Here is a 25333-nt window from a genome sequence, read left to right as displayed (position 1 = left end):
CTCACCAAGGCTGGGTTAATTTAATCAAAAATACAAAACAGTAATATTGTGAAATTTTATTACAATGTTTTTTTTTTTTTTTTTTGAATATACAGTTGAGGTCAAAAGATTACATACACATTGAGGAATCTACACAATGTTAATTATTTTACCAAAATGAGAGGGATCATACAAAATGCATATTATTATTTTTTATTTAGGACTGACCTGAATAAGATATTTCACATAAAAGACATTTACATAGTCCACAAGAGAAAATAATAGTTGAATTTATAAAAACCCTGTTCAAAAGTTTACACACACTTGATTCTGAATACGTTGTTACCTGAATGATCCACTGCTGTTTTTTTTTGTTTGTTTGTTTGTTTTTGTTAAGTGATGGTTGTTCATGAGTCAACTGTCCTGAGCAGTTAAACTGCTTGCTGTTCTTCAGAAAAATCCTTCAGGTCCTACAAATTAGTTGGTTTTTCAGCATTTTTTGTGTATTTACAAAATGAAAAAAAAAAAAAAAAAAAACATAACACATGCATTTTGTATGATTCCTCTTATTTTGGTAAAATAATGAACATTTTGCAGATTCGAAACATTTGACCTCAACTGTATTTTAAAATGTAATTTATGCCTGTGATGGAAAAGCTGATTTTAGCGAGTTGGGGATTTCTGATTATTCTAACAATTTGTTAAAAGACTATAATTTTGTTAAAAGAATGTGGTTAAAATAGTCCATGTGACATCTGTGTTTCAACTGTAATGTTATGAAGCTACAAAAATACTTTTTGCTGGCAAAGAAAACAAAATTAACGACTTTATTCAACAATTTCTTCTCTTCTGTGCCAGTCTTTGCCACACATTCACAAAACTTCATAAAATTACAGATGTCCACTGATGGCACATGGACTATTTTAACAATGTCCTTACTACCTTTCTGGGCCTTGAACGTAGTTCGTAGCTCTCTGATTTCATCAAAAATATCTTAATTTGTGTTCCAAAGATGAGCAAAGGTCTTACAGGTTTGGAACGACAAGGTGGTGAGTAAATAATGACAGAGTTTCGTTTTTTTGTGTGAACTATCCCTTTAATTTTTCATACAAATATAAACACATACAATGCTACAGTGCACTCACACTATAAAAATGTACAGTATTGTTTCACTATTGTTTTCAGTACAACAATCAAATTATTTGCCCTATTTTAAGGTAATGACTAGCGAGCTCAGGCATTTCTTGCCAAATTGACTATCTAGACGATCTCGTCATGTGATATCGTAAATATGACATCATTAAAGACATGTGATTTGTCCACCCTAGTGACGGGGGTTCCCCTCATAAGCTGTTTTCCACTGGCGATCATGTGACGTGTGGCGTCATGGATGAAGTCACGTCTAATGCGGAAGTGAATGCTAACTGAGCAGTCGCCCAACCATTCTGATCGAAACCGACTCTTTGCCAGCGCCTGAAGAGGAACTCACATGTAAATATGACATTTATTATATGTTTTGCACTGTATTTATGAGATATCCACGACGTTTTGATGATCGGTAAATATCTGTAGGTTCTTCAGGGTTTTGTTTACTTTCGTGAATTAGCTCCTCTAGCCGCTAATACGAGTCTCTTCCTGGTTTGAACAGTCAGATTTCTGACAAGTCGAAACTGGCTTTAAACACAATTTGTACGATCAGTAGAGATTAGTATAGATGCATCGAAGCAATCCGTGTAAGTATTAACAAGTAACTGCTTGTTAGCTACATAATTTCTCTGTTTTGTGTCATTTCTTGTTTTGGCTAACTGTTGTGACTCATACTAACAGAGTCAACAGTCAGCATATCTAAAAGAATCAAATTAACAAATGATCCACTGTTTCTGAATAGACAGGAGTGCAATCAACAGACGATTACCAAGTTTTAAACATTTTTGTAGTTCTGGTGAGAACTATTTAAATACCATGATAAGTAAATCATTCAGTACAATAGTATATGTATCAGATACTATAGTACTGTCAGTGCTTTTTTTTTTTTTTTTTTTTTTTTTTTTTAACGTAGATGACTATTGTTATCATTTACACTGTTTCTTGGGTTCCTAGACATAGATAAAGTAAGTTACCAAAAGCTGACTTGTGCTGTTGTCATAATATGGCAGTGACGTCACTCACCAAACAGGAGGCATATCTCTAATGCAAATCTCTATATGTGCTTGAGCTTTAGCATTAATAACATGAGATACATTGGACACTGTTACAGCCTTTACTTTGAGACTTTTCTGCCCCTGATGTTTGGCTCTTGACATTTCTCCCCAGAGCTCCATCATGCTTGGTGGAGGGTTTAAATCCGAGAGACTTCGTGTCAATCTCAGGCTGGTCATAAACCGCCTCAAACTTCTTGAGAAGAAGAAAAGTAAGTTTGGTTGTCTACAAGTTGTACTTTTTAAAGTTTGGATGTTCTGTTTAGTTGATTTAACAGATTTAAACTCATTTGATCTGAATTAGCTGAATTAGCCCAAAAGGCTCGCAAGGAAATCGCAGACTACTTGTCGGCAGGCAAAGATGAGCGTGCGAGAATCCGAGTGGAGCACATCATCAGGGAGGATTATTTGGTGGAGGCCATGGAGATCCTGGAGTTATACTGTGATTTGCTGCTCACCCGTTTTGGCTTAATACAGTCCATGAAGTGAGTAACATTTGAGTTAATTGTATTATTTTAAATGCGATTTTGTTTCTTTCATGTTTCCATCATCTTTTCAGAGAACTGGACCCTGGTCTACAAGAAGCAGTGTCCACACTCATCTGGGCTGCCCCTCGACTGCAATCAGAAGTGGCAGAACTGAAGATTGTGGGTATCATTTTATCATTAATCTGTTTCTGTGTTGTAGTTTTGGTATAGATCTTTAATGTTTTTTTTCTTTCTTTCACAGGTTTCAGATCAGCTGTGTGCCAAATACAGCAAAGAGTATGGAAAGCTATGCAGGACAAACCAGATTGGAACAGTTAATGACAGGGTATGATGAAACATGTTTGTTTAGAGGTGGTGGGCACAACATGAACTCGTTGTACTGTGTGCTTGGGCAGTAATTGCAATAAGTGTTGTTTATTCATGGATTAGGGCATTTTCAAAGCTCCTTTAAGCAATTTAAAGCTAAACGTATTAGATTTTTGTCATGGAACAGCACACTTGATCTGTCTCAAATCATACTGCTTGATAAGAAGAGTTGTCCAGATACTTTCTGAAGGCTGGAATAAAACTACACAACGGTTGCCAAGATTTTTGCACCAATTTACTTTCTCGAGGAGTCAATGTAGTTGCAGAAAATCATAGCCAGTCTGCAGGTTTTGAGCAGTCTTAGGTAATCACCAAAAAAATGTGTAACGTGTGATTGGCACAATTTTTTTAAAGCTTCAGCTTATGATTCCATCCAATTTGAAACATCGAACATTTTTGTTATGTTGAGCCAGTTTAGAATCCATTTTGTTTTCATAGCAATGAGGCACAATTCTGTTTGAGTTTGTGTTTATAACAAGTCTGGTAATGTGTGATCCTCAGTTGGTTTTTGATGTCCAGTTTTTCATCTCTAACCCTGCTTGGTATTTTAAAATCTGTTCAGTTTTCAAAAGTCATGTAGTGTATTCCGACCTAATGTATGTGTAATAAATACATACACTACCAGTCAAACGTTTTTTTTTTTTAGGTTTCTTTGAGGAATAGAAAGTTCAGAAGAACAGCATTTAACTGAAATAGTAATCTTTTGTAACATTATAAATGTCTTTATCACTTTTTATCAACTTAAAGCTTCCATGCTAGATAATAATAAGTGTTAATGTCTATTTCTTTCCAAAAAAAAGAAACCTTCAAGCTTTTAAGTGGTAGAGTGTATAATGCATAATGTACTAATGTACAAAAGTGTATAAATGCTGATCTTTGGACCTTTTTATTCATCAAGTAATCCTAAAAAAAACTACTCAACTGATTTAAATATTGATGATGATAATAATAATAATGTTTCTTGAACAGCAAAATCAGCATATTAGAATGATTTCTGAAGGGTCATGTGACACTGAAGACTGGAATAATGATGCTGAAAATTTAGCTTTGATCACAGGAATAAATTACATTTTAAAATATATTAAAATAGAAAACCGTTTTTTAAAATGGTAAAAATATATATCAAAATTTTACTATTTCTGCTGTTTTTTTGGATCCAAAAAAAAAATCTTACTGTACAAAAACTTTTGACTGGTAGTGTACACACATCTTGTGTGTGTGTGTGTGAGAGAGAGTTTTGTCTGCTGCTTTTAATGCACAAGTGGATTCTGATAGGCCGTCAATGTTTTATCATTCATCAGCTAGAAAAAATCATTCTGAAGGGGATTCCAGTGATTTCATTCCTCTGTGTCATTATAGCTAATGTAGATGTCCCTTTTCTTATAGAATCAAACAATTATTAATTCAAACTTTATAGTTAAGGTTATAGTTATATTCCTTGGTGTGAATGACACTTTACATTGAGTATATAATAAATGCATAAGGAGTTGGTTCTACAAATCTGCTTTTAAGCTGTTGTAAATTCATATTGCACCTTATTTCTGCAGCTTATGCACAAACTGAGCGTGGAGGCCCCTCCCAAGATTTTGGTGGAGCGCTACCTCATTGAGATCGCCAAAAACTACAACGTTCCCTATGAACCAGATGCCATGGTTCGGGTAGGAATCAATTTCCTCTTCCTTTCCAACTTCGTCTCTTCAAGCAGATGTTAGACAATATTTCTCATCTTTATCAATCACAGCCAGAGGTGTGTCCGGGAGAAGAGGCCGATCTGATTGATGTGGACAGCGACTTCAGGAAGCCAGGATCTGGTGGAGGCGGTGGAGGAGGGTTTACTGCTCCCGCTGTAGGCATGCCTATGCCCATGCCAATGCCCATGCCCATGCCTACAGCTTTCAACTACCCACCATCCAAAGGAGCTGTAAGACCAACCTCTAACTAACTCATTTTACTTGAAGTCTGATGGAATCCTTTTAAAATCATTTCCCCCTTACAGGAGCCCTTTAATGGTCCTGTTGGCACCTATGATGCCTTTAGCAACTTCCAGCCTCCAGTGAGAGGAGGGCAGCCCCCACAACTGCCCAGCTGCCCACCCACCTATGAATCTGTAAGTTCAAGTGATCACCACTCCTCTCATCCTTCCAGACAGATGGAGACGACCTGTTCACCATGCAGGGAAGAGTAGTTTATTCCAGTTCACATGCTGTGTTAGTCCTGTTCCGTTGTCAGTCTTCTGAACTCACATGGGGAGCCTCCACAGGCATGTGCTACGGGCTGCAAAACGATCGAAAGCACTACACTCTGATCTCTCTCACACCAAGTGTATGGCTTTTTTGGGATTTTTGGGGAAAATGCTTTTAAGTATTTAAGTAGCCATATGCTCTATGTGAGCCATATGGAAAATGTACACAAAAATATAGATTAAAAAGGTGAATCTCCTTACCATGTTTGACAAAATGAAAAGAAAAAAGTATTTTGTATGACGAAAATGAAGCATCATTTTTTATTTATTTATCTATTTTTTGGACCTGAGGTGAAAAAATTAATTGTCATGAAAGTATTATCACCTAAAATGTTTCATCGTCTTTATACAAAACTACAGTATTTTTTCTTTTTAATTTTGCCTTTTGTAACATTCCCCTTAAAGCATTTACCCCAACAAATCCTTTACCGTGCATGGAAACAGGAAACCTTCCTGTTGACAAACCATGTTGACAACAGTGGCCTCATTTATAAAACGCACAATACGATCAGATTTTTAATGCTAAATTCCATAAATTTCTTCCTACCAAATTGAGGAACAAGTTGTGATTTATAAAGGCAAAAAGTGATAATTTTTTTATGTCTATGTCAACTGAAGAGCATGTGTACAAACTTTTTGTACTCCTATATACTGTAAGTAATTAAAATAATCCAGCATTGTTTATTAAAATGTAAAGATACATACGCAATCACCATATGCATAATTATTATTTTATGTGCAAATAAGTAGCTCCAATTATTTTATTAATTGTATGTAATTTCCTGAATTTGTTTGTAGGAACCTTTTGCAAATTGTTGTACTTCAACATTTATGATCGTTCTGTGCGCGTCTTTATAAATGATACCCAAGGTGTCCAAAAATTCACTACATTTACTCACTAGGGTGGTTTGCTCTAACTCACAGTGCACGACTCATAATTCTAATCCTTCACAGTATCAATATAGCCGTCTTGATTATTTGCAGGAGTTGCCATATACAGTCAAAAGTTTACATACACCTTGCAGAATCTGCAAAATGGTAATTATTTTACCAAAATAAGAAGGATAATACAAAATGCATGTTGTTTTTTATTTAGTACTGACCTGAATAAGATATTTCGCATAAAAGATGTGCACATATAGTCCACAGGAGAAAATAATAGTTGAATTTTTGAAAATGCCCCCGTTCAAAAGTTTACGTACACTTGATTGTTAATACTGTGTTGTGACCTGAATGATCCACAGCTGTTTTTTTTTTTTGTTTGTTTTGTTAAGTGTTAGTTGGTAACTAGTCCCTTGTTTGTCCTAAACAGAAAAATCCTTCAGGTCCCACAAATTCTTTGGTTTTTCAGCATTTTTGTGTATTTGAACCCTTTCCAACAATGACTGTATGATTTGTAAATTCCACTTTTCACACTGAGCACAACTGAGGGACTCATATGCAACTATTACTTACAGAACGTTCAAATGCCCGCTGATGCTTCAGAAGGAAACACAATGCATTAAAAAAAAATTGAATTTGATGATTAGGGTGAATTTAACTTCATTTATCTTCTAGGTAATATGTAAGTATCTTCTATAGGGCAGTAATGAATGAAAAAATGTAACATTTAAGCAAAAAATGTACACATCTTCATTCTGTTCAAAACTTTACACCTTTGGCAATCATGCATCATTTGTCCCTCTGAACCATCAGTGAGCACTTGAACCTTCTGTAATAGTTGCATATGAGTCCCTCAGTTGTCCTCAGTGTGAAAAGATGGATCTCAAAACCATTTTGATTTTTCTTCAGCTGTGGATCATTCATGTAAACTTTTGAACGGGGCCATTTTTATCAATTCAACTGTTATTTTCTCTTGTAAGCATCTTTTATGTGAAATACAGTACAGACCAAAAGTTTGGACACACCTTCTCATTCATTTTGGTAAAATAATGAACATTTTGCAGATTCTGCAAGATCTATGTAAACTTTTGACTTCAACTGTATGTATTAGTAGTTGTTAACATGTTTTAATGTGTTTTTCATGCGTCAAGATCGATGAGTTGTCTGTCAAACCCTCTAATCCTTCCCAGGTTGTCCCAGGTATGTGCTCCGTCCTAAAATGATTTATTTAAACTCCCGTTATGATATTTTTCTTTCTAAAAGCTCAGTTTTTTTGTCTCTAGGCCCAGCTCCGTCTACTCAGATCTACGACAACTCTACCCTTCCTGAACTTCCATCTGTTCCTGACACACTCCCAGCCTCCTCCTTCGGCGCGAACGCCAACACATCAGACGACATTGACTTTGACGACCTGTCACGGCGCTTTGAAGAACTCAAGAAGAAAACCTAATTACAGAAAGAGCACATCTGGAAGTCAGAACACCTGTCTCAGCTCCCACACAAGAATAATTCAATGTACCCTGTCCATATTCATATATTCACAGGTCTACTGGTGGAGGTGTAATATAATATTTGTTAATTAACACACTGAAGGATCGGATGCTCTATAGACACTTGTGAATGGCAGTGGCAGAAATTTTAGACTTTCACATAACATGTATGACTGTTGACAAATCACCTACCCTTTTAACAAGCACTTTGCTGACAGCTAAAACTAGTTAATCATCTGAAGTGTAATCTCTGCGCCTTGAGAAAATCTGTTGAATATTTATATTATAGATTAGAGTATAATTCTTGCTCAAAGTCTTGTTCACTTTCCCCTTTTTAGAAAACAATATCTAGGTTTTCCCCCAGCAATTCAGAAAATCTCTGACTCGTCTAGGAAAAAGCAGGTATAACCTGTTGCCATTATTCACACCCAGAGTTGTGCAATGAACTCTTGAATGACTATGAACCTGCAAACAATTGCATGATGTCATGGATTGTTAGTGGATCACAATGTTTGTACAAAGTGACTCAGCTTTTTGTTACTGACCGAATGAGTTGCTTTTGTTCTCAAGTGAACACCAAAGGCTGCTTGTTTCAGGTGACTTGAGAGATTCCTTTATTTCAGCCTCATATTTGAGTCGTTTTTTTTTTTTTTTTTTTTTTTGTCCTAAAGTTAGCCATTTCTTTTATTTTTGTTTCTTTTCGACTCCTGTCAGCCATTTTAATTTGACTCGAAAGGAAAGGCTTTGTATTTTGTCTACAGTTAATAACACTCCTGTTTCTAGTCCTGTCTGCGTGTGTTTCTGCACTGAATTTGCCTTAGTTTCCACATCTTAAGCTGTGGCCTTGCTGTTTCATATCTTGCTCTTGGAAATGTGACTTTCCTGACAGCTTGTACCATGACCTCCACATTTGAATAAGTATTTACATGCTAATTCTACTCTTTGGTGGGGGGTTTTACCATATATCATTGTCTTTTTTTGTTGTAAGAATTGACTGTTTAAAATGTCAATGTCTTAAGTTTTGAAAGCGTTGCTTTGGATGCTTTCCACTTTATGACACTAATTTGTGTTTGTTTTTCTCAAATCATCCAAATACAAATCTGGCAGTGTTTAGGTATGTTTGATACTTATTTTAGCTTGCATTGAAAACATATCTGATGCCATGTAATAAAGTCTATTTGCTCATAACCCTTCTACTTCTCACCCTAATAATGATTCACTGACTGAGTTATACATGAGTTATACTAAACTGCTGTAAGGCTTGGCTGTGCTTGGGATGTGATGGGATTGGCTTTTACACTTCATAACCACTAGAGGGTGAAGTAATACAGCTAATAATCCATTACAGTTCTCAATTGCTTTATTCAGCTCTCAAATGATATTTTTTCCCCCTCAAAACAAGATCTTTAAAATCTGATTTGAATTTGATAAATTTAAGCATATATTTTGCCATGTGTACGTACTATTTTATACAAATTGCATGATGACTAAATGCACATGGCTTTTTCAAAATTGCTGAGGTAATTCTTAGTGAAACTCATACTCTTCATAACTTTTCAGCATAATTTCATGTAAAACGTTACATGCAAAATGTATTGACTTTTCTCAGTAAACTTTTAGGCCTACGTACTGTTGAAATAGCCCAGACAACAACATTTTGCTAAATGAAATGGACAAACTGTCAACAAAATAGAACGAAAAAGAAATTTAATATTGCAATTATTTCCATGATTTACTTTCACAGCGGAAAGAAAAACAACCATTATGACCTGTACAGCTCCTATAATGAAAAAACTAGTTTTATTTTGCTGGTCAAGGTTTTGAGGCATAAATTAAATATTTGGGTGACTGTCCACATTTTGTGCCAAAATGAGACAAAGTTGTTTGGGAAAAACTGTAATAACATCTCAGTTTTGTACAAAATTACGAGGAGCTTGTACAACTACAGTTAAAGTCAAAAGTTTACATACACCTTGAAGAATCTGCAAAATGCTAATTATTTTACCAAAAGAAGAGGGATGAGACAAAAGTGATGAGACAAAAGTTGAACTTTTGGAAGGTGTGTGTCCCATTACACCTAACATAAAAGTAACACAGCATTTCAGAAAAAGAACATCATACCAACAGTAAAATATGGTGGTGGTAGTGTGATGGTCTGGGGCTGTTTTGCTGCTTCTGGACCTGGAAGACTTGCTGTGATAAATGGAAACATGAATTCTGCTGTCTACCAAAAATCCTGAAGGACAATGTCTGGCCATCTGTTCGTGACCTCAAGCTGAAGCGAACTTGGTTTCTGCAGCAGGACAATGACCCAAAACACACCAGCAAATCCACCTCCGAATGGCTGAAGAAAAACAAAATTAAGACTTTGGAGTGGCCTAGTCAAAGTCCTGACCTGAATCCTATTGAGATGCTGTGGCATGACCTTAAAAGGCGGTTCATGCTCAAAACCTCCAATGTGGCTGAATCACAACAATTCTGCCTAGATGAGTGGGCCAAAATTCCTGCACAGTGCTGTAACAGACTCATTGCAAGTTATCGCAAATGCTTGATTGCAGTTATTGCTGCTAAGTGTGGCCCAGCCAGTTATTAAGTTTAGGGGCAAACACTTTTTCACACAGGGCCATGTAGGTTTGAATTTTGTCTTCCCTTCATAATAATAAAAAAACTTCAAAAACTGCATGTTGTGTTTACTTGTGTTATCTTTGATTAATATTTAAATTTGTTTAATGATCTGAAACATTAAGTGTGACAAAAAAATTGAAAATAAAAAAGGAAGGGGGCCGACACCTTTTCACACCACTGTTTTATTTTCTTGTGTGGACTATATGCAACATCTTTTATGTGAATTATTTTATTCAGGTCAGTACTAAATAAATATAAGTATAAGTCTCACATGTCCCCAGAACGTGTCTGTGATGTTTCAGCTCAAAATACCCCACATATAATTTATTATATTATTTTGAAAATGCTTATTTTGAGTGGAAGCAGAAGCAGGCTGTTTTAATGCATGGCTCTTTAAATGTAAATGAGCTGTGCTCCCTGCCCTGTTTTCCAGAATAGAGCTCTGCCTTTACAGCTCATACCTGGGATACTCTGCCAAAAAACATTTGTTTGGTTTTGATTATCATGTCTATCGTGCTAAAATCCTGCATTTTAAAGCCATATCAGTTTAAACTTGTGATATGTGGCTGTCACATGGCATGTGAGTACTAAACTACTTCTCTTTCATGTCTTATTGCAGTTAAACTGTCCAATACACATACTTTTGTGTTAAAAACACACGTTAATTACACAAACACAGTTGGTTATGTCTGTGAAGGTAAACATCTGGGAAAGAAATGGCATGTTTATATTCATTCTCATTCTATAGACAGTGAGCAGTCTGGACAGCACCAGTTCTCCCGTTCTGGTTTGGAGGGGAGGATGAGGTGTACAGAGACAGGGACATGGGACACAAACCCACTGCCTGTGAGCGTTCCTTTAGGATCTCACCTCTGTGAGGTATAAACACACAGACCCAGAGGAGATATCAGAGGCCAGGCGTAGTGACCCTTACGAAACAAAAATATATTGCAATATACTGGAATTTATATTGCAATACATTAGATAATATATTTAAATGTATCAGAAACTTCCTCATATATTTGAAAATATATAGCAATATATGGATGGACAACCTATTGCTATATATTGATTCATATATTAAAATACATTGATATACAAACAAAACTGTATTACATTATTGCATGCATTTTTATTGAAACAAAGTATTTTTTTCTATGAGTTAAGCAAGCTCATGCATAGGTTTATAGAGAGGTTGATTAACAATAGACCAAATCAGATTTTTGCATGACATTCAATATATTTTACATTATATATGGATGGACCATATATGTAGCCTAGAATCTAGACGCACCCCTAGCGGCAGCAGATTACATTTGCTTCCAATGTCAGTCTAGTTCCTCTCAATTCACTTAAAGGTCCCATATTGTCAAAATCGAAATTTCTGATGACTGACCTGCGACCATAAGTTCTGTCAGACATGAATTCCTGGTTCCATGAATTACGCGTGGAAAACTGAACAGTATTTATATAATTTTTTACTTTTGATACACAGCCACGTCCATCTGTCCTGAGCAGGAGTTTATCATCCGGCTCGTCCCATGTGAACGCGCTCTGGTGTAGTATACGCAAACGCCGTAAGCGATCTGTGGCGTGTATACGACTCGTGTCTTAGGACAGCAATGTATCGTCACGAGCCGCAGGGTGTAATTTGGATTTGTCTGTGCATGGTTTCTGTTTACATTGTTAAAAAAAAAAAACTAATTTTACAGAAAAAACTTTTTTACAGTAGTTTTCTGTCATTTCAAATTACATTCAAAACTTAGTAATATTACTAACAATATCTGTAAACTAACAACTTGACTGTTATTTTAGGTTCTATATCATTAAAGACAAATTAAAGTATTTTTTTCTTTTTTTATACAGGAAAATTACTGTATTTTCACAGTATTTTTGTGTTATTTTAAATTATGTTAAAAACTTTGTAAAATTACAAACATTATCTGTAAATTAACAACTTAACTGTTATTTTAAGTATTATTACATTAATGAAAAATTACAGGAATTCTCATTTTTTTTTATACAAAAAATTTTTGTATTTTTTTACAGTATTTTTTCTGTTTTCTTAAATTACTTACATATTGATGTAAAATTACAAAAACAATCTGTAATTAAATAATGTAGCTCTCATTAAGGTTTATGTCCATACTAACAATTTAATGTTCTTTTTGTAATTTGAAAGTAAAAAGTAACGTTAGTTTTATATTTTGGTGTATTTTACATTAAAACTCTGTAATTTTATATAAAACAGAAGTAGAATATATTTAAAATAGAAAATCTTAAAATCCACGAATCGTGTAACCATGCAATAAAAATATATTGCATTAAATATTTTTAATTTTTTTATAAAGAACAAATTAACCAATAAAAGTGTATAATTTATTTCCAGAAGTCGTGTCAAAAAGCAGTAACGTCAGAAAATCATTAAATGTACTTAACTTGCCTTTGTATTAGTCCTATTGTTTGTAACGTTAATTTGCTACTTTGATCGTATGTTGAATGAAATACAATATTAGAAATAACTATAATGTAAGATATTACTATTGTGAAATAATATGGTCATATCATGCACCCATGCTAGTTTTAAGATCAAACTCACAAAATGTGACAGAACTTCAAAATGAGTAACCTGAGGACACTGTTATGTGAACTCATTTGACAGAGAGAGGACCTGAGTGAAAGCATGATCATTGGACTCCATGGAGAAGAATACTAGTAGGCGGCTGCATATATGACAAAAAAACACCTAACCCTAAAAAAATTCTAACAAAAGGTTTCTCAGCTGTTTTTTGTATTAGGTGTCCTTAATAACATACTAAAAGTTTACCAAAGTTTGACCACTAGAAAGGTGTCATTTTCAAGATGGCGTCCAAGATGGGCAGAAAACCCTTAAAATATCCTAACTCCTTCATTATTTGAGTTAGCCAAGTAATCTTGGTGTCTAACCCAATGTTTTCTGGGTCTATGAATCCATTGGACTTGTCTAAATTGCACTGACATGATTACATCATTATGGAATACATGATGTTGTGAGATTACTGTAAGGTTTTATCTTTGTATGGGGTGAACTAGAGATGTAAACAATTTAGCCTATGTCATGTAACTCCTACTCAGTATGTGTTTTTGGACACATACAGCTTTTTTTTATTTATTTTTTTCTAAAACACAGACTTGACATTCAATGTAAAAGTTATTGCACCCAAAAGTTCCTTAAATTGGAGTTGTATAACTTTGATCATAAACAACTCTGAATTAGCCCGAACAGAGGCCTGTGTGTGAACCCTCTAAATGGTCACTTATTTCCAATAGCTTTAATATATAAATGTACTTGTAATCACTTTCAGGTGCATCTCAATAAATTAGAATGTTGTGGAAAAGTTCAACTTAAATTGTGAAACTTGTGTATTAAATAAATTCATTGCAAACAGACTGAACTAGTTTAAGTCTTTGGTTCTTTTAATTGTGATGAATTGGCTCACATTTAACAAAAACCCACCAAAATCTCAACAAATTAGAGTACTTCAAAAAAACTTTTTAGTGAGTTGTTGGCCTTCTGGAAAGTATGTCCATTTACTGTATATGTACTCAATACTTCATTTGCTTTAATTACTGCCTCAATGCAGCGTGGCATGGAGGTGATCAGTCTGTGGCACTGTTGAGGTGGTATGGAAGCCCAGGTTTCCTTGACAGTGGCCTTCAGCTCATCTGCATTTTTTGGTCTCTTGTTTCTCGTTTTCCTCTTGACAATACCCCAGAGATTCTCTATGGGATTCAGGTCTAGTGAGTTTGCTGGCCAGTCAAGCACACCAACACCATGGTCATTTAACCAACTTTTGGTGCTTTTGGCAGTGTGGGCAGGTACCAAATCCTGTTGGAAAATGCAATCAGTATCTTTAAAAAGCTGGTCAGCAGAAGAAGACATGAAGTGCTCTAAAATTTCTTGGTAAACGGCTGCAGTGACTTGGTTTTCAAAAAAACACAGTGGACCAACACCAGCAGATGACATTGCACCCCAAATCATCACAGACTGTGGAAACTTAACACTGGACTTCAAGCAACTTGGGCTATGAGCTTCTCCACCCTTCCTCTGTAGTCCAGGACCTTGCTCTCATCCGAAAAGAGGACTTTGGACCACTGGGCAACAGTCCATTTCTTCTTCTCCTTAGCCTAGGTAAGATGCCTCTGACGTCGTCCGTGGTTCAGGAGTGGCTTAACAAGAGGAATATGACAATTGTAGCCAAATTCCTTGACACGTCTGTGTGTGGTGGCTCTTGATGCCTTGACACAAGTCCAGTCTATTCCTTGTGAAGTTCACCCAAATTCTGAATCGATTTTGCTTCACAAGCCTCTCAAGGCTGTGGTTCTCTCAGTTGGTTGTGCATCTTTTCCTTCCACATTTTTTTCTTCAAGTCAACTTTCTGTTAACATGCTTGGATACAGCACTCTGTGAACAGCCAGCTTCTTTGACAATGGATGTTTGTGGCTTACCCTCCTTGTGAAGGGTGTCAATGATTGTCTTCTGGACAACTGTCAGATCAACAATCTTCACCATGATTGTGTAGCTTAGTGAATCAAACTAAGAGACCATTTTGAAGACTCAGAAAACCTTTGCAGGTGTTTTGAGTTGATTAGCTGATTTGCAAGTCAGCATATTCTAATTTGTTGAGATAGTAAATTGGTGGGTTTTTGTTAAATGTGAGCCAAATCATCACAATTAAAAGAACCAAAGACTTAAACTACTTCAGTCTGTGTGCAATGAATTTATTTAAAGGAGTCATCGGATGCAAAACTAACTTTTACATGTTGTTTTAACATTAATGTGTGTTGGCAGTTTGTGTACACAACCACCCTACAATGATAAAAATCCACCCAGTGGTATTTTTTTAATCTTTAAAAGTAATATCCCCTTTTTAAAATCGGGTCATTCTCAGCTTCTTGTCGTTGTGACGGAACACCAACAGAGGGCACTCCCACGATAGTAGATTGACATGAGCGTCTTACCTTAACCCTGCCCTCACCGAGCTGAAACAGTTCGACACCGATCGCCATTGTGTGACTCAGGGGCAGAGGAAGACTCTAATTGAGCGATTGAGGTGTTCTGTTGTTGGATGTTATAATGAACATAGCAGTAGTCATTTGCTCCCGACATCTGAGCTGCTTAAGAGGTAGAGGACAACGTTACTTTAGTTTTTAAAAGAAAAGCACCAATCGCGATCTACATATGCGTCTCTGTTCGTGTGAATCTTAATAATGTGCTCGTTGGCAAGTTTCGCGGATAAACACGGCTAAATGCAGCTAAACGCGGCTAAAGTAAACATTACAGCTCCTAATCCCTCAGCAGAGAGGGTCGGGGCGAGCAGAGCTCATTTGCATTTAAAGGGCCCATGCAATAAAATGAGCTGATATTTTGCAGACCTGATTTTGACAAGGTAAAAGGGTGTTTTTTTTACACTACTATTGAGAATTTTTAACCAAAGTATATTACAGACTTTTCATTAAGACCCTAAAGAATCATATGAACTTGTGGAAAATGGGCATCCGATGACCCCTTTAATACACAAGCTTCACAATTTAAGTTGAATTACTGAAATAAATTAACTTTTCCATGACATTTTAATTTATATATTTGTATTTTAATTTTATAATTTACCTGTATCTATCATGCAAATATGCTAATTAAAATATTACATGGCCAGAACATGTATCAGGCACCAGTATTCCTGGTCTAGGAGGAATACAAAGGAGTAATGGTCATTTTAAGGACCTGACAGCCGCCATTTTGAAAATGGGGCCTTTCTTGGAGTCAAACTTTGGTAAACTTTTAGTATGTTTTTAAGTACATCTGATACTACTGTAAACCACTGAGAAACCTTTTGTTAGAATTTTTTTGGGGTCAAGCCATATTTGCAACTGACTATAGATGTAAACCAGGATTTTTGATCAGCTGTGCAGATTTGGTATGGAGCTGGTGAGTAACGTTACATTTTTGCAAGCCCATGTCTGTCAGTAAGTAGATAGTGTTTTATCAAACAAATTAATTTTAATTTAATTGATTGCTTGTGTGTGTGTTTCCCCCTTATGATCCTGAAGTTTTGGGAATGAAAATCTTCTACTACATGATCTTCAGAGGAAGTAAGTATTCATTTTTAACATTAAGACACACTAACATTAATTTATTTTTAAAGGAGTGTTTGTAGTATTTTTCTTAAATTTGTTTTAAATTTGTTTTTGTTTTGTTTGTTTTTTTACCCCCAGCTGATTCAGCTGATTCCTGGCTATTTGGAGGAGGACTGCTCTTCATCTGGTGTGTCCGTCACTTCTGGTGCAGAGTCTTGGACCTTTTGTTGTATGTTTTGGTTTTACTTATTATCACACTACGTTAATTATCAGAGCTACAGTGGTGCCCAAAATTATTAGAACACTAGTATTTTAACTACCTTAACTAATGGTTTAAACTTAGTTATTTCTATCATTTGCTATAGTGTGAAATATCAGTTTACATTGCCAAGCGTTCATTTTGCCATTAATTACAATGATCAGTGACACAAGGAGTATGAAAACAGACAGTGCTTCACACAGAGGTCTATTCTCATCATCTTAATCCAGAAGAACTGTGGCAACATCTCCAATATGCTTAAAGAAACCTACCTGCAAAGCAGTACTGTTAAAAGTTTTAAGCACTTGTGTAAAAATTCTGTAAAATGAGAATGTTGATAAAAATATCATAAATGTCAAAAATGTTATACATTTTCTTTATTAGTTAACTTCTTTTACATAAATTAAATCAACATTTAGTGTGACCATCATCTCGTGTTTAAAGCGGCTTTTGCACTAGGTGCACATGCGGATAGTTTTTCAGGTTTACAGGTGGGTCTCTTGAAGCATCTTGGAGACATTGCCACAGTTCTTCTAGATTTAATCTGTCTCAGTTTGTTCTGTTTCTTCATGCCATTCTGTGCAGAATGGATGATGATAAGATCAGATCTCTGTTTGGAGCACTGGCTGTTGTCAAACAAAAATCTTACTGGATTATTACATTTAATGGCAAAATTAATGTTTAGAAATATAAAATAAAATTACCCATTGAAACACTACAGCAAAAGATAGACATAACTGAATTAAAATAATTTTTAGCTGGTAAAAATACTAGTGTTCTAATAATTTTGGACACCACTGTATTTGGAGCCCATGGGAGTCAGTAGAATATTGTGGATTAAAATAAAATGATGTGGATGAGATAGATATGCATTTTTAGTTCAATTTCTCCTTGGATCTCTGAATAACTGGTAATGAAAAATTCAATAATCTAAATTGACATCTGAAACTAATAAAATTGTTAATCTTTTTGTAGATGTATTGGTTTTGTATTTATTCAGTTTTAAAGGACTAGTTCAATTCTGATACAAATATTTCCTGCTGATAATTTACTGTGTAATTCAAGATGCTCATGTCTGTCTCTTTTTCTGTCGAAAAGGTTTTTGAGGAAAACATTCCAGGATTTTTTTTCCATATTTCGATGGGAGCCAACGGGTTGAAGGTCCAAATTTAATTGTCAGTGCAGCTTCAAAGGGCTCTACATCATCCCATCCAAGAAATGAGGGTTACTGGGAAATTGGAAATTGGAAATTTTGAAACCTTTATCCTTGACCTTAATCCTACTGAAGTCCACTATATGGAGAAAAATCCTGAAATCTTTTCCTCAAAAACTTTAATTTCTTGGCAGCTATGGCTGCCAAACAAAAACCATAAAGTTAAAGTACAATATTGTAACTGAAACAAGGGAAAGTCTGTAAAATGAGGGTTTTACACTGTAAAAGAGGTCCCGTAAAAAACTGTCAAATGACTGGCAGCTATGGCTGCCAAACAAAAACCGTAAAATTAAAGTAAAATATTGTAATTGAAACAAGGAAAAATCTGTAAATCTGTATTTTTTTTTTTTTTTTTGTAAAACCTTTAATGAAAATTTCTGTAAAATTGTTTTTGCACTTTATTTCAATTAAGATATTTTACTGTAATATTACGGTTTTTGTTTGGCAGCCAGTCATTTGACTGTTTTTTGTACGAGATTTTTACAGTGTACTTTTAAAGGTTTAGTGCCTATCTATGTCTATTATTTGGCTGACAGACTGCACAGTGCACTGATTTTCATAAAAAATCTTCGTTGCTCTGACTACGTCACCTGACCGACTACGTCTCTGATTGGTTGTAGCGCTAGCTACATTCTGTTTGTTCTCAGGTCACTGTCCCTTCAGCTGCTGCTTTTGAAATATACCTCATTCAGTTAATGTGAACTATATTGATGTCTTATTCAATCTATTATATTTTAAAATATATGACAGACATTGTGCATTAGATTATTTCATATTTGCCATGTATATAATATAATAATTATATATAATATAATATATTATGTAATATAAATCAATATATTTTTCAACATATTTAAGACATATGTTCTCATATAAATCTGATTATATTATCTTGTACATTGAGGTATATTATCTCATATAATTTTACATATATATTTACATATATATACAATGCCTCTTCCAATATATAATTTCATATAATGTGGGATATATTTCAATATACATAATAATATATTAAATAGTATAATAATATGTATTTATTCAATATATGAAAACGGCAATAATTGCAGTATTGTAAAATATATTGCAATATATTACAATATATTATTATATAATATATCATATGATATATCACTATGTAAATTTCACAATATATTAAGACATACAACAATATATTGTCACGTAATATATTGAGAAATATATTTTTGTTGCGTAAGGGGAGAGAGTGTCTGCATGTGACTGCTAACAAATGTGGCCTGAAGCAGGGCACAGTGAGAGGGCACAATGATGGCTGCGGCTGGGATGAGTGGATGTACAAGTGAGGCAATGACACACCTTCCTAATAATAGTGTGCTGAAGTGAAAGTGGGGGAAGCAGCGACTGCTGTAACTTCTGTTTTATTCGCAAAAAGGTCTTGCATTGCCAGTAGCTAAATGTTTACTAGCTGATTTGTAATTTGAACGTTTAGAACATTTCACAATCACTAGCCACTTAAACTATAGATAACGATTTTACAAATAGAAAATACAAGTTAAAATGAGTAAATGATGACTTTGCAAAGAGTCGCTGTACATGATAACTATAAGTGATGCGTTATGATATCTTTGAAAAAATATAAATAATAATAGTAATTATTATTATTTTATCAAAGTTGAAAACAGCTTTTGCTTCATATTTTTGTGGTGTGATACAAAGAAATTATATTAACAAAAAAATTTTGCGACGTTTTATCTCAGAGATATGAAGTTGCAACTGCGAGATAAAAACTCCCAATTATGACTTTTTTCTTGCAAATGCGAGTTTGTATCTCGCAATTATGACTTTTTTCTCGCAATACTGACTTTTTTCCTCAGAAATGTGATATATAAACTTACAATTTTAAGTTCTGAAGTCAGCATTGTGAGATATAAAGTCGCCACTGCGAGTTATAATGTCCAATTTTGAGAAATAAAGACTGACATGTTCTCAGAATTTCAAGTTAAAATATTCCACACTTCTGGCTTTTTTCTCTCAATTGCGAGTTTACATCTCGCAGTTCTGACTTTTTTCTCAGAATTGTAAGATATAAATTTACAATATAAAACATTTTAGGAGAAAAAAGACTATTTTCTGAGAATTGCAAGTTTATATCTCGCAATTCTGACTTAAAAACACCAAGTCACCACTGAGTTAACGTCCAATTCTGAGAAATAAAGACTGACATGTTCTCAGAATTTCGAGTTTATATCTCACAATTGTGACTTGTTTTCTCTCAATTGTGTGTTTACATCTTGCAATTCTGACTTTTTCCTCAGAATTGTGAGATATAAACTTGCAATTCTGAGAAAAAAAAAGAAGAAAAGTCAGAATTGTGAGATGCAAACTTGTGATTGTGAGAAAAAAGGCAGAATTGTGAGATAAAAAAGTCACAATACATTTTAAAACTACACTTTTTTAACACATTTCATTCAAAAACGGAAGTAATGCCTAATGAAAAAAAATGTTATTGCGACTTTTTATCTCACAATTCTGACTTTTTTTTCTCAGAATTACATCATACAAACTTGCAATTCTGACTTTTTTATTTCTCAGAATTGTGAGAATGAAGTTGCAATTGCGAGATTAAAAACTCCCAATTCTGACTTTTTTCTTGCAAATGCGAGTTTGTATCTCCCAAATTCTGACGTTTTTCTCAGAATTGTGAGATATAGTCGCCATTGCGAGTTATAACATTGAATTTTGAGAAATAATGACTGACATGTTCTTAGAATTTCGTTCGTAGTATTCCACACTTTTTTCTCTCAGTTGCGAGTTTATATTTCACAATTTTGACTTTTTTCCCGCTCAGTTTGTTTGTATCTCGCAATTTTGACTTTTTTTCCCGCTCAGTTTGTTTGTATCTCGCAATTTTGACTTTTTTCTCGCAATACTGACTTTTTTCTCAGAAATGTGAGATATAAACTTACAATATAAAACATTTTAAGGGGAGAAAAAGACTGTTCTGACTTAAAAACAGAATATATATATAATTTAATATGAAGTAGCAATTGCAACATAAAAACTCACACTTCTTCACTTTGTTTTAAAATGTTTCTTTCTCACAATCGCGAGTTTACATCTCGCAATTCTGACTTTTATCCTCTTAATTGTGAGTTTACATCTCGCAATTCTGACTTTTATCCTCTTAATTGTGAGTTTACATCTCGCAATTCTGACTTTTTTTCTCTCAACTGTGTTTACTTCTCGCAATTCTGACCTTTTTTTTAATTGTGAGTTTACATCTCGCAAAATTGTGATGTATAATCTTGCAATTCTGAGAAAAAACATCAGAATTGCGAGAAGTAAACTCGCGATTGTGAGAAAGAAACATTTTAAAACAAAACACTCAAAAAAAATTTATTCAGTGGTGGAAACAGGCTTCCATAACTACTAATTTTGCAAAGACTCATTAAATTTTATTTACTAAATAATTTTTTACATTTTTAAATGCATAATTTTTTCACAAAAATATTAAGCAGTAAAAACTGAAGTAATGGCTAATGAAAGTAATGCGTTGCCATCACAGAAATAAATTAAATTTTAAAATATATTTAAATAGAAACCTTTATTTAATATTGTAATAGTATTTCACAGTATAATTTTTTAATGCAGATTTCTTTCAATATTTCGATATTGCACTATTCTGTTGATCATAATTACATTTGACTGTTGATTGATACACATAAATGCGCTGTAAAATAATTTATTTATTGAAGGTATACTAAAATACATTTTATAGAGATTTATACATTACATGGATTGAGACATAATAGTGAATATTCAGTGATTTTTAAATATAACTTTAACATTGAACCACTACCCCTTATACTGAGAAGACACAAAGCAAAGCTCAAAAATTACAGCACACACACAGCGGTACTATTTACTGAACAGTTACCAAAATTTGCTCTTGGAGTAACCAAAACCAAAAATCACAATGACACTGCCCACCAAAATGTAAATATGTATTGTCAGACAGTAATTTTTTAAAATAAAGTAGTGTGAATCTCAATATGACTGTTATTGAGTGACATTATTGCCATAAACTATTAGAAAACCCATTTTTTGTTTTCTGACTTGACCAAAAAAAAAAAAAAAAGTAAAGAGAAAATTGAGTGTGCTAAACTATACACCATTGTTATTGTAACAGTATAGAGTAAACCACTTAGACAATATATTTTTGCTAGATTTTGATACAAAGTTCTGTACATATAGTAATAGTTACTAAAATATTACTGCCTACACAAATGGATTATAATCTGCAAGAGACAGTGAGCCAGTCATCTGCATAGACATGAAAATGGCATCCTCTGTTCCCGACACCAAAATCTAGAATAAAACTGGGTGTGTTTGATGACTTCTCAAATCAAGTGTCTTCCTTTGCAATTTGAGTCTGAGGTGAGATGTACTCAGGATATTGACTTTCCAGCGTATTCTTCACACTTTTCCTTTTGCTCTGTAAAACGGCAAAAAAGCATTAATAAGAACAGCTTTTGTGCTTGGTAATACTGTTCAGATTTTTGGTTTTTGGTTTTTGGTGCGTATGTTCTTACCCTGCAGGAGCAGTTCGACTTCCTCATTGCTCTCCACAGCTACTGGCCTCAGGATCATGGCAAAGAAGATCGCCACAAATATCACCTGTCATCCATTAGGAGGAGAAATCACACATGAGAAATCACAACTAAAACTGTTAAATGAGAGCAAACAGAGACTGTTGCCTAAGAGAATAGTTCATCCAAAAATAAAAATGTATTCACTAATTCATACTCATTATCTATACAGCACTTCAAATGCATTACTCACCTGAAAACAAACAAAAACAGAAACTCTGAAGAATGTTCAAGTCGCTCATTTTTTAACAATAAAAGCATACCATTGTTAAAAATAAGTACACCTAATTTTATTTAATGTACTTGTAGTTTACTTCAAATCTTAAAAGTATTTTACTAAACAATCATAATGAATAATACATTTTTTATATAAAAATTTAAGGCTATTTAAGTGTATTTGAAGAAAGTAGTGCTGGGCAATGAATAATCATGATTAATCACATACAAAAGAATTAATCTAATAATTAAATAATTAATAAATAATATATTTTGTTTATATATAATATATGAGTGTGTACTGTGTATATTTATTATGTGTATATAAAAACATACACATACAGTATATATTTAGAAAATTTTAACATGTATATATTTATATAATGTATATGTAATATATTTAATATATAAACATAATATATTTTTCCTAAATATATACATGCATGTGTGTGTGTATTTATATATACATAATAAATATACACAGTATACACACATATATCATGTACACAAAAACTTTTATTTCGGATGTGATTAATCACGATTAATGACAGTTAATCATTGCCCAGTACTAAAAGGTTTTTACTTTTAAAGCCAATTATGTTTTAACATTATTTTAACATTTTTTCTTACGTTTTAAAGTAGTACACTTTTTCAGTGTGCTAAATAACACAATAAAGCACATGCAAAGTACTTGATTATCATTTGTAACTGTAGTGTGTTATATATATGTATTATATATTTTAAATGTACTAAATTCCAACATTATAATTACAAACAATGTGTCAAGAGTAAACACAAGTATTTTAATATATATAACATACAAGTTTCAACAGAAATTGCATTAAAGTATACTTTAGTTGACCATAAATGCCTAATGCCAAAGCTTAAGACCATTGCACACTGAGTACGAAGTTTTCACACGTTAAAAAATAAATACGACCTCACATTATGTCAATCAAGTTTACAAACCTCCGAAATTTTCGTCCGTCATAAAAAAATTTGGATCAGGTTCGATTTTCTGCGTTTTCACATCCGTAACAAGCATTTTGATAAGGAAAGCTCAGTGTGCAATGACCTTCACACTTCAAGCTTTGACAGAAAAGAATGACAGACATTTGACATTTTTGGGTGAACTATTCCATTTTTCTCCTTAGAAGAAGATTCCATTGGTTCTTACCTTAAGGGGTTGCAAGATGAAGATGCTTTGGACAAGAGATAATGTAAGAGTGATGACCCACTGGATGGAAGACTCCCTTCCGTACTGGAAGCCATAAAGCAGGGTAAAGAAGGTGGAAATACCGCTCATGGCAAAAAGCAGGAACCAGCCAATAAAAAGAAACCACCAAGGCAACCACCATCCCTGCTTCTTCTTCTGTACTTGCACAGGTTGGCTGAAACAACAACAACAACTGCTTTAATAGAAGAAACTAAATTCTTGTGTTTCAGCTAACAAGAACTTATTATTGTTTTTTTGTTTTTTTCAAAGAACCAGGTTTAATGTTAAACGGAGTTAAACAGTACTGATGGATTAGAAATCAAAAAAGGTTTAGAAGAAAATACAAAAATTACATGAGATTAGAGAGAGAGAGAGAACATTGTAGGACAGAAATCCTAACAGGTCTTGAGTTTAGTGTAAAGATGAATCATTTTTTATACATGTACAATGGGAGGGGTTGCAGAGGTGACAGTGCTGACCTTTGGGGAGTGTGTTGGACAGACGCCATTTCAGCCTTCTTCAGCAGAACATTGACCGTCCCCCGTGCCTGCCGAAGCTCCTCATTAAGGAAATAGCCCTTTTCTCCCACATGCTCCAGTAGGTTAGAAATATGGCTCAGTGAATAGAACACAAAGCGGCTGCAGTACGACCAGTGAGGATCACCAACATTTTCTACTGAATAGAAACACACAACAGAGCTGTGATGACTCGCTGAATAATGATTCATTGCGAGTAAATGGCACTGACAATATTATATTATGTCATATTAAAGGATTGCTTCACTTCCAGAATAAAATTTCCTTATAGTTTACTCACACGCCATGTCATTCACGATGTTCATGTCTTTCTTTCTTCACATCACAAAGAAATACATTTTTTGAGGAAATCATTACTGGAATTTTTTCCGTAGAATGGACTTCAATGGTGGCCAATAGGTGCAAATTGCAGTTTCAGTGCAGCTTCTACATGATCCCAGTTGAGAAATAAGGCTCTTATCTAGCAAAACGATCAGGCATTTTTTTTCTTACAAATTTATATAATTTTTAACCATAAACGCACTAACTCTTGCACTAGCTCTGCGATACGCATGCGCATCTTCACTCATTGTGTAACCACACTGGAAAAGTCACGGGTGGTTAGTTCTTTGTCTATGTACTTCGGTTTAAAAAGGTAGGGAAGGCAGAATAACTCCATCTAATTTTTTCCTCCAATATCAAAATTTTGTAAAGGGTGTTTGACTTTCTTTGCATGTTTGCTGTGTAGCCACTGGATCTGTACTTCTGCATATTTCACATGTGCATGATTACGTAATGTTTGAGGTTGAACTATTGCAAGATGAGCAATTGTGGTTAAAAAGTAAATACATTTTTATTTTTCTTAGAAAATAACAGATTGTTTTGCTAGATAAGACCCT

General features: G+C 34.2%; 1 protein-coding gene across 2 annotated transcripts; it reads left to right on the top strand.

Moving 5' to 3' along the window:
- Window positions 1-1340: 1340 nt before the first annotated feature.
- On the top strand, window positions 1341-8833 carry ist1 (IST1 factor associated with ESCRT-III). Of its 2 annotated transcripts, XM_073836860.1 has the most exons (10): window positions 1341-1470; window positions 2293-2389; window positions 2482-2662; window positions 2737-2824; window positions 2907-2990; window positions 4579-4689; window positions 4773-4952; window positions 5028-5138; window positions 7307-7355; window positions 7439-8833. In XM_073836860.1, exons 2-10 carry the CDS (start codon window positions 2302-2304, stop codon window positions 7603-7605), a joined length of 1059 nt encoding a protein of 352 aa, XP_073692961.1. In that variant the 5' UTR covers window positions 1341-1470; window positions 2293-2301; the 3' UTR covers window positions 7606-8833. The 2 variants fall into 2 exon arrangements, with proteins under 2 accessions (XP_073692961.1, XP_073692962.1); XM_073836861.1 differs by lacking the exon at window positions 7307-7355 and having other exon boundaries at window positions 5028-5148.
- Window positions 8834-25333: the final 16500 nt, after the last annotated feature.

Source organism: Garra rufa, chromosome 3 (genome assembly GCF_049309525.1).
Source record: "Garra rufa chromosome 3, GarRuf1.0, whole genome shotgun sequence".
Lineage (NCBI taxonomy): Eukaryota > Metazoa > Chordata > Actinopteri > Cypriniformes > Cyprinidae > Garra > Garra rufa.
This window is presented reverse-complemented; position numbering and strand designations above follow the sequence as displayed.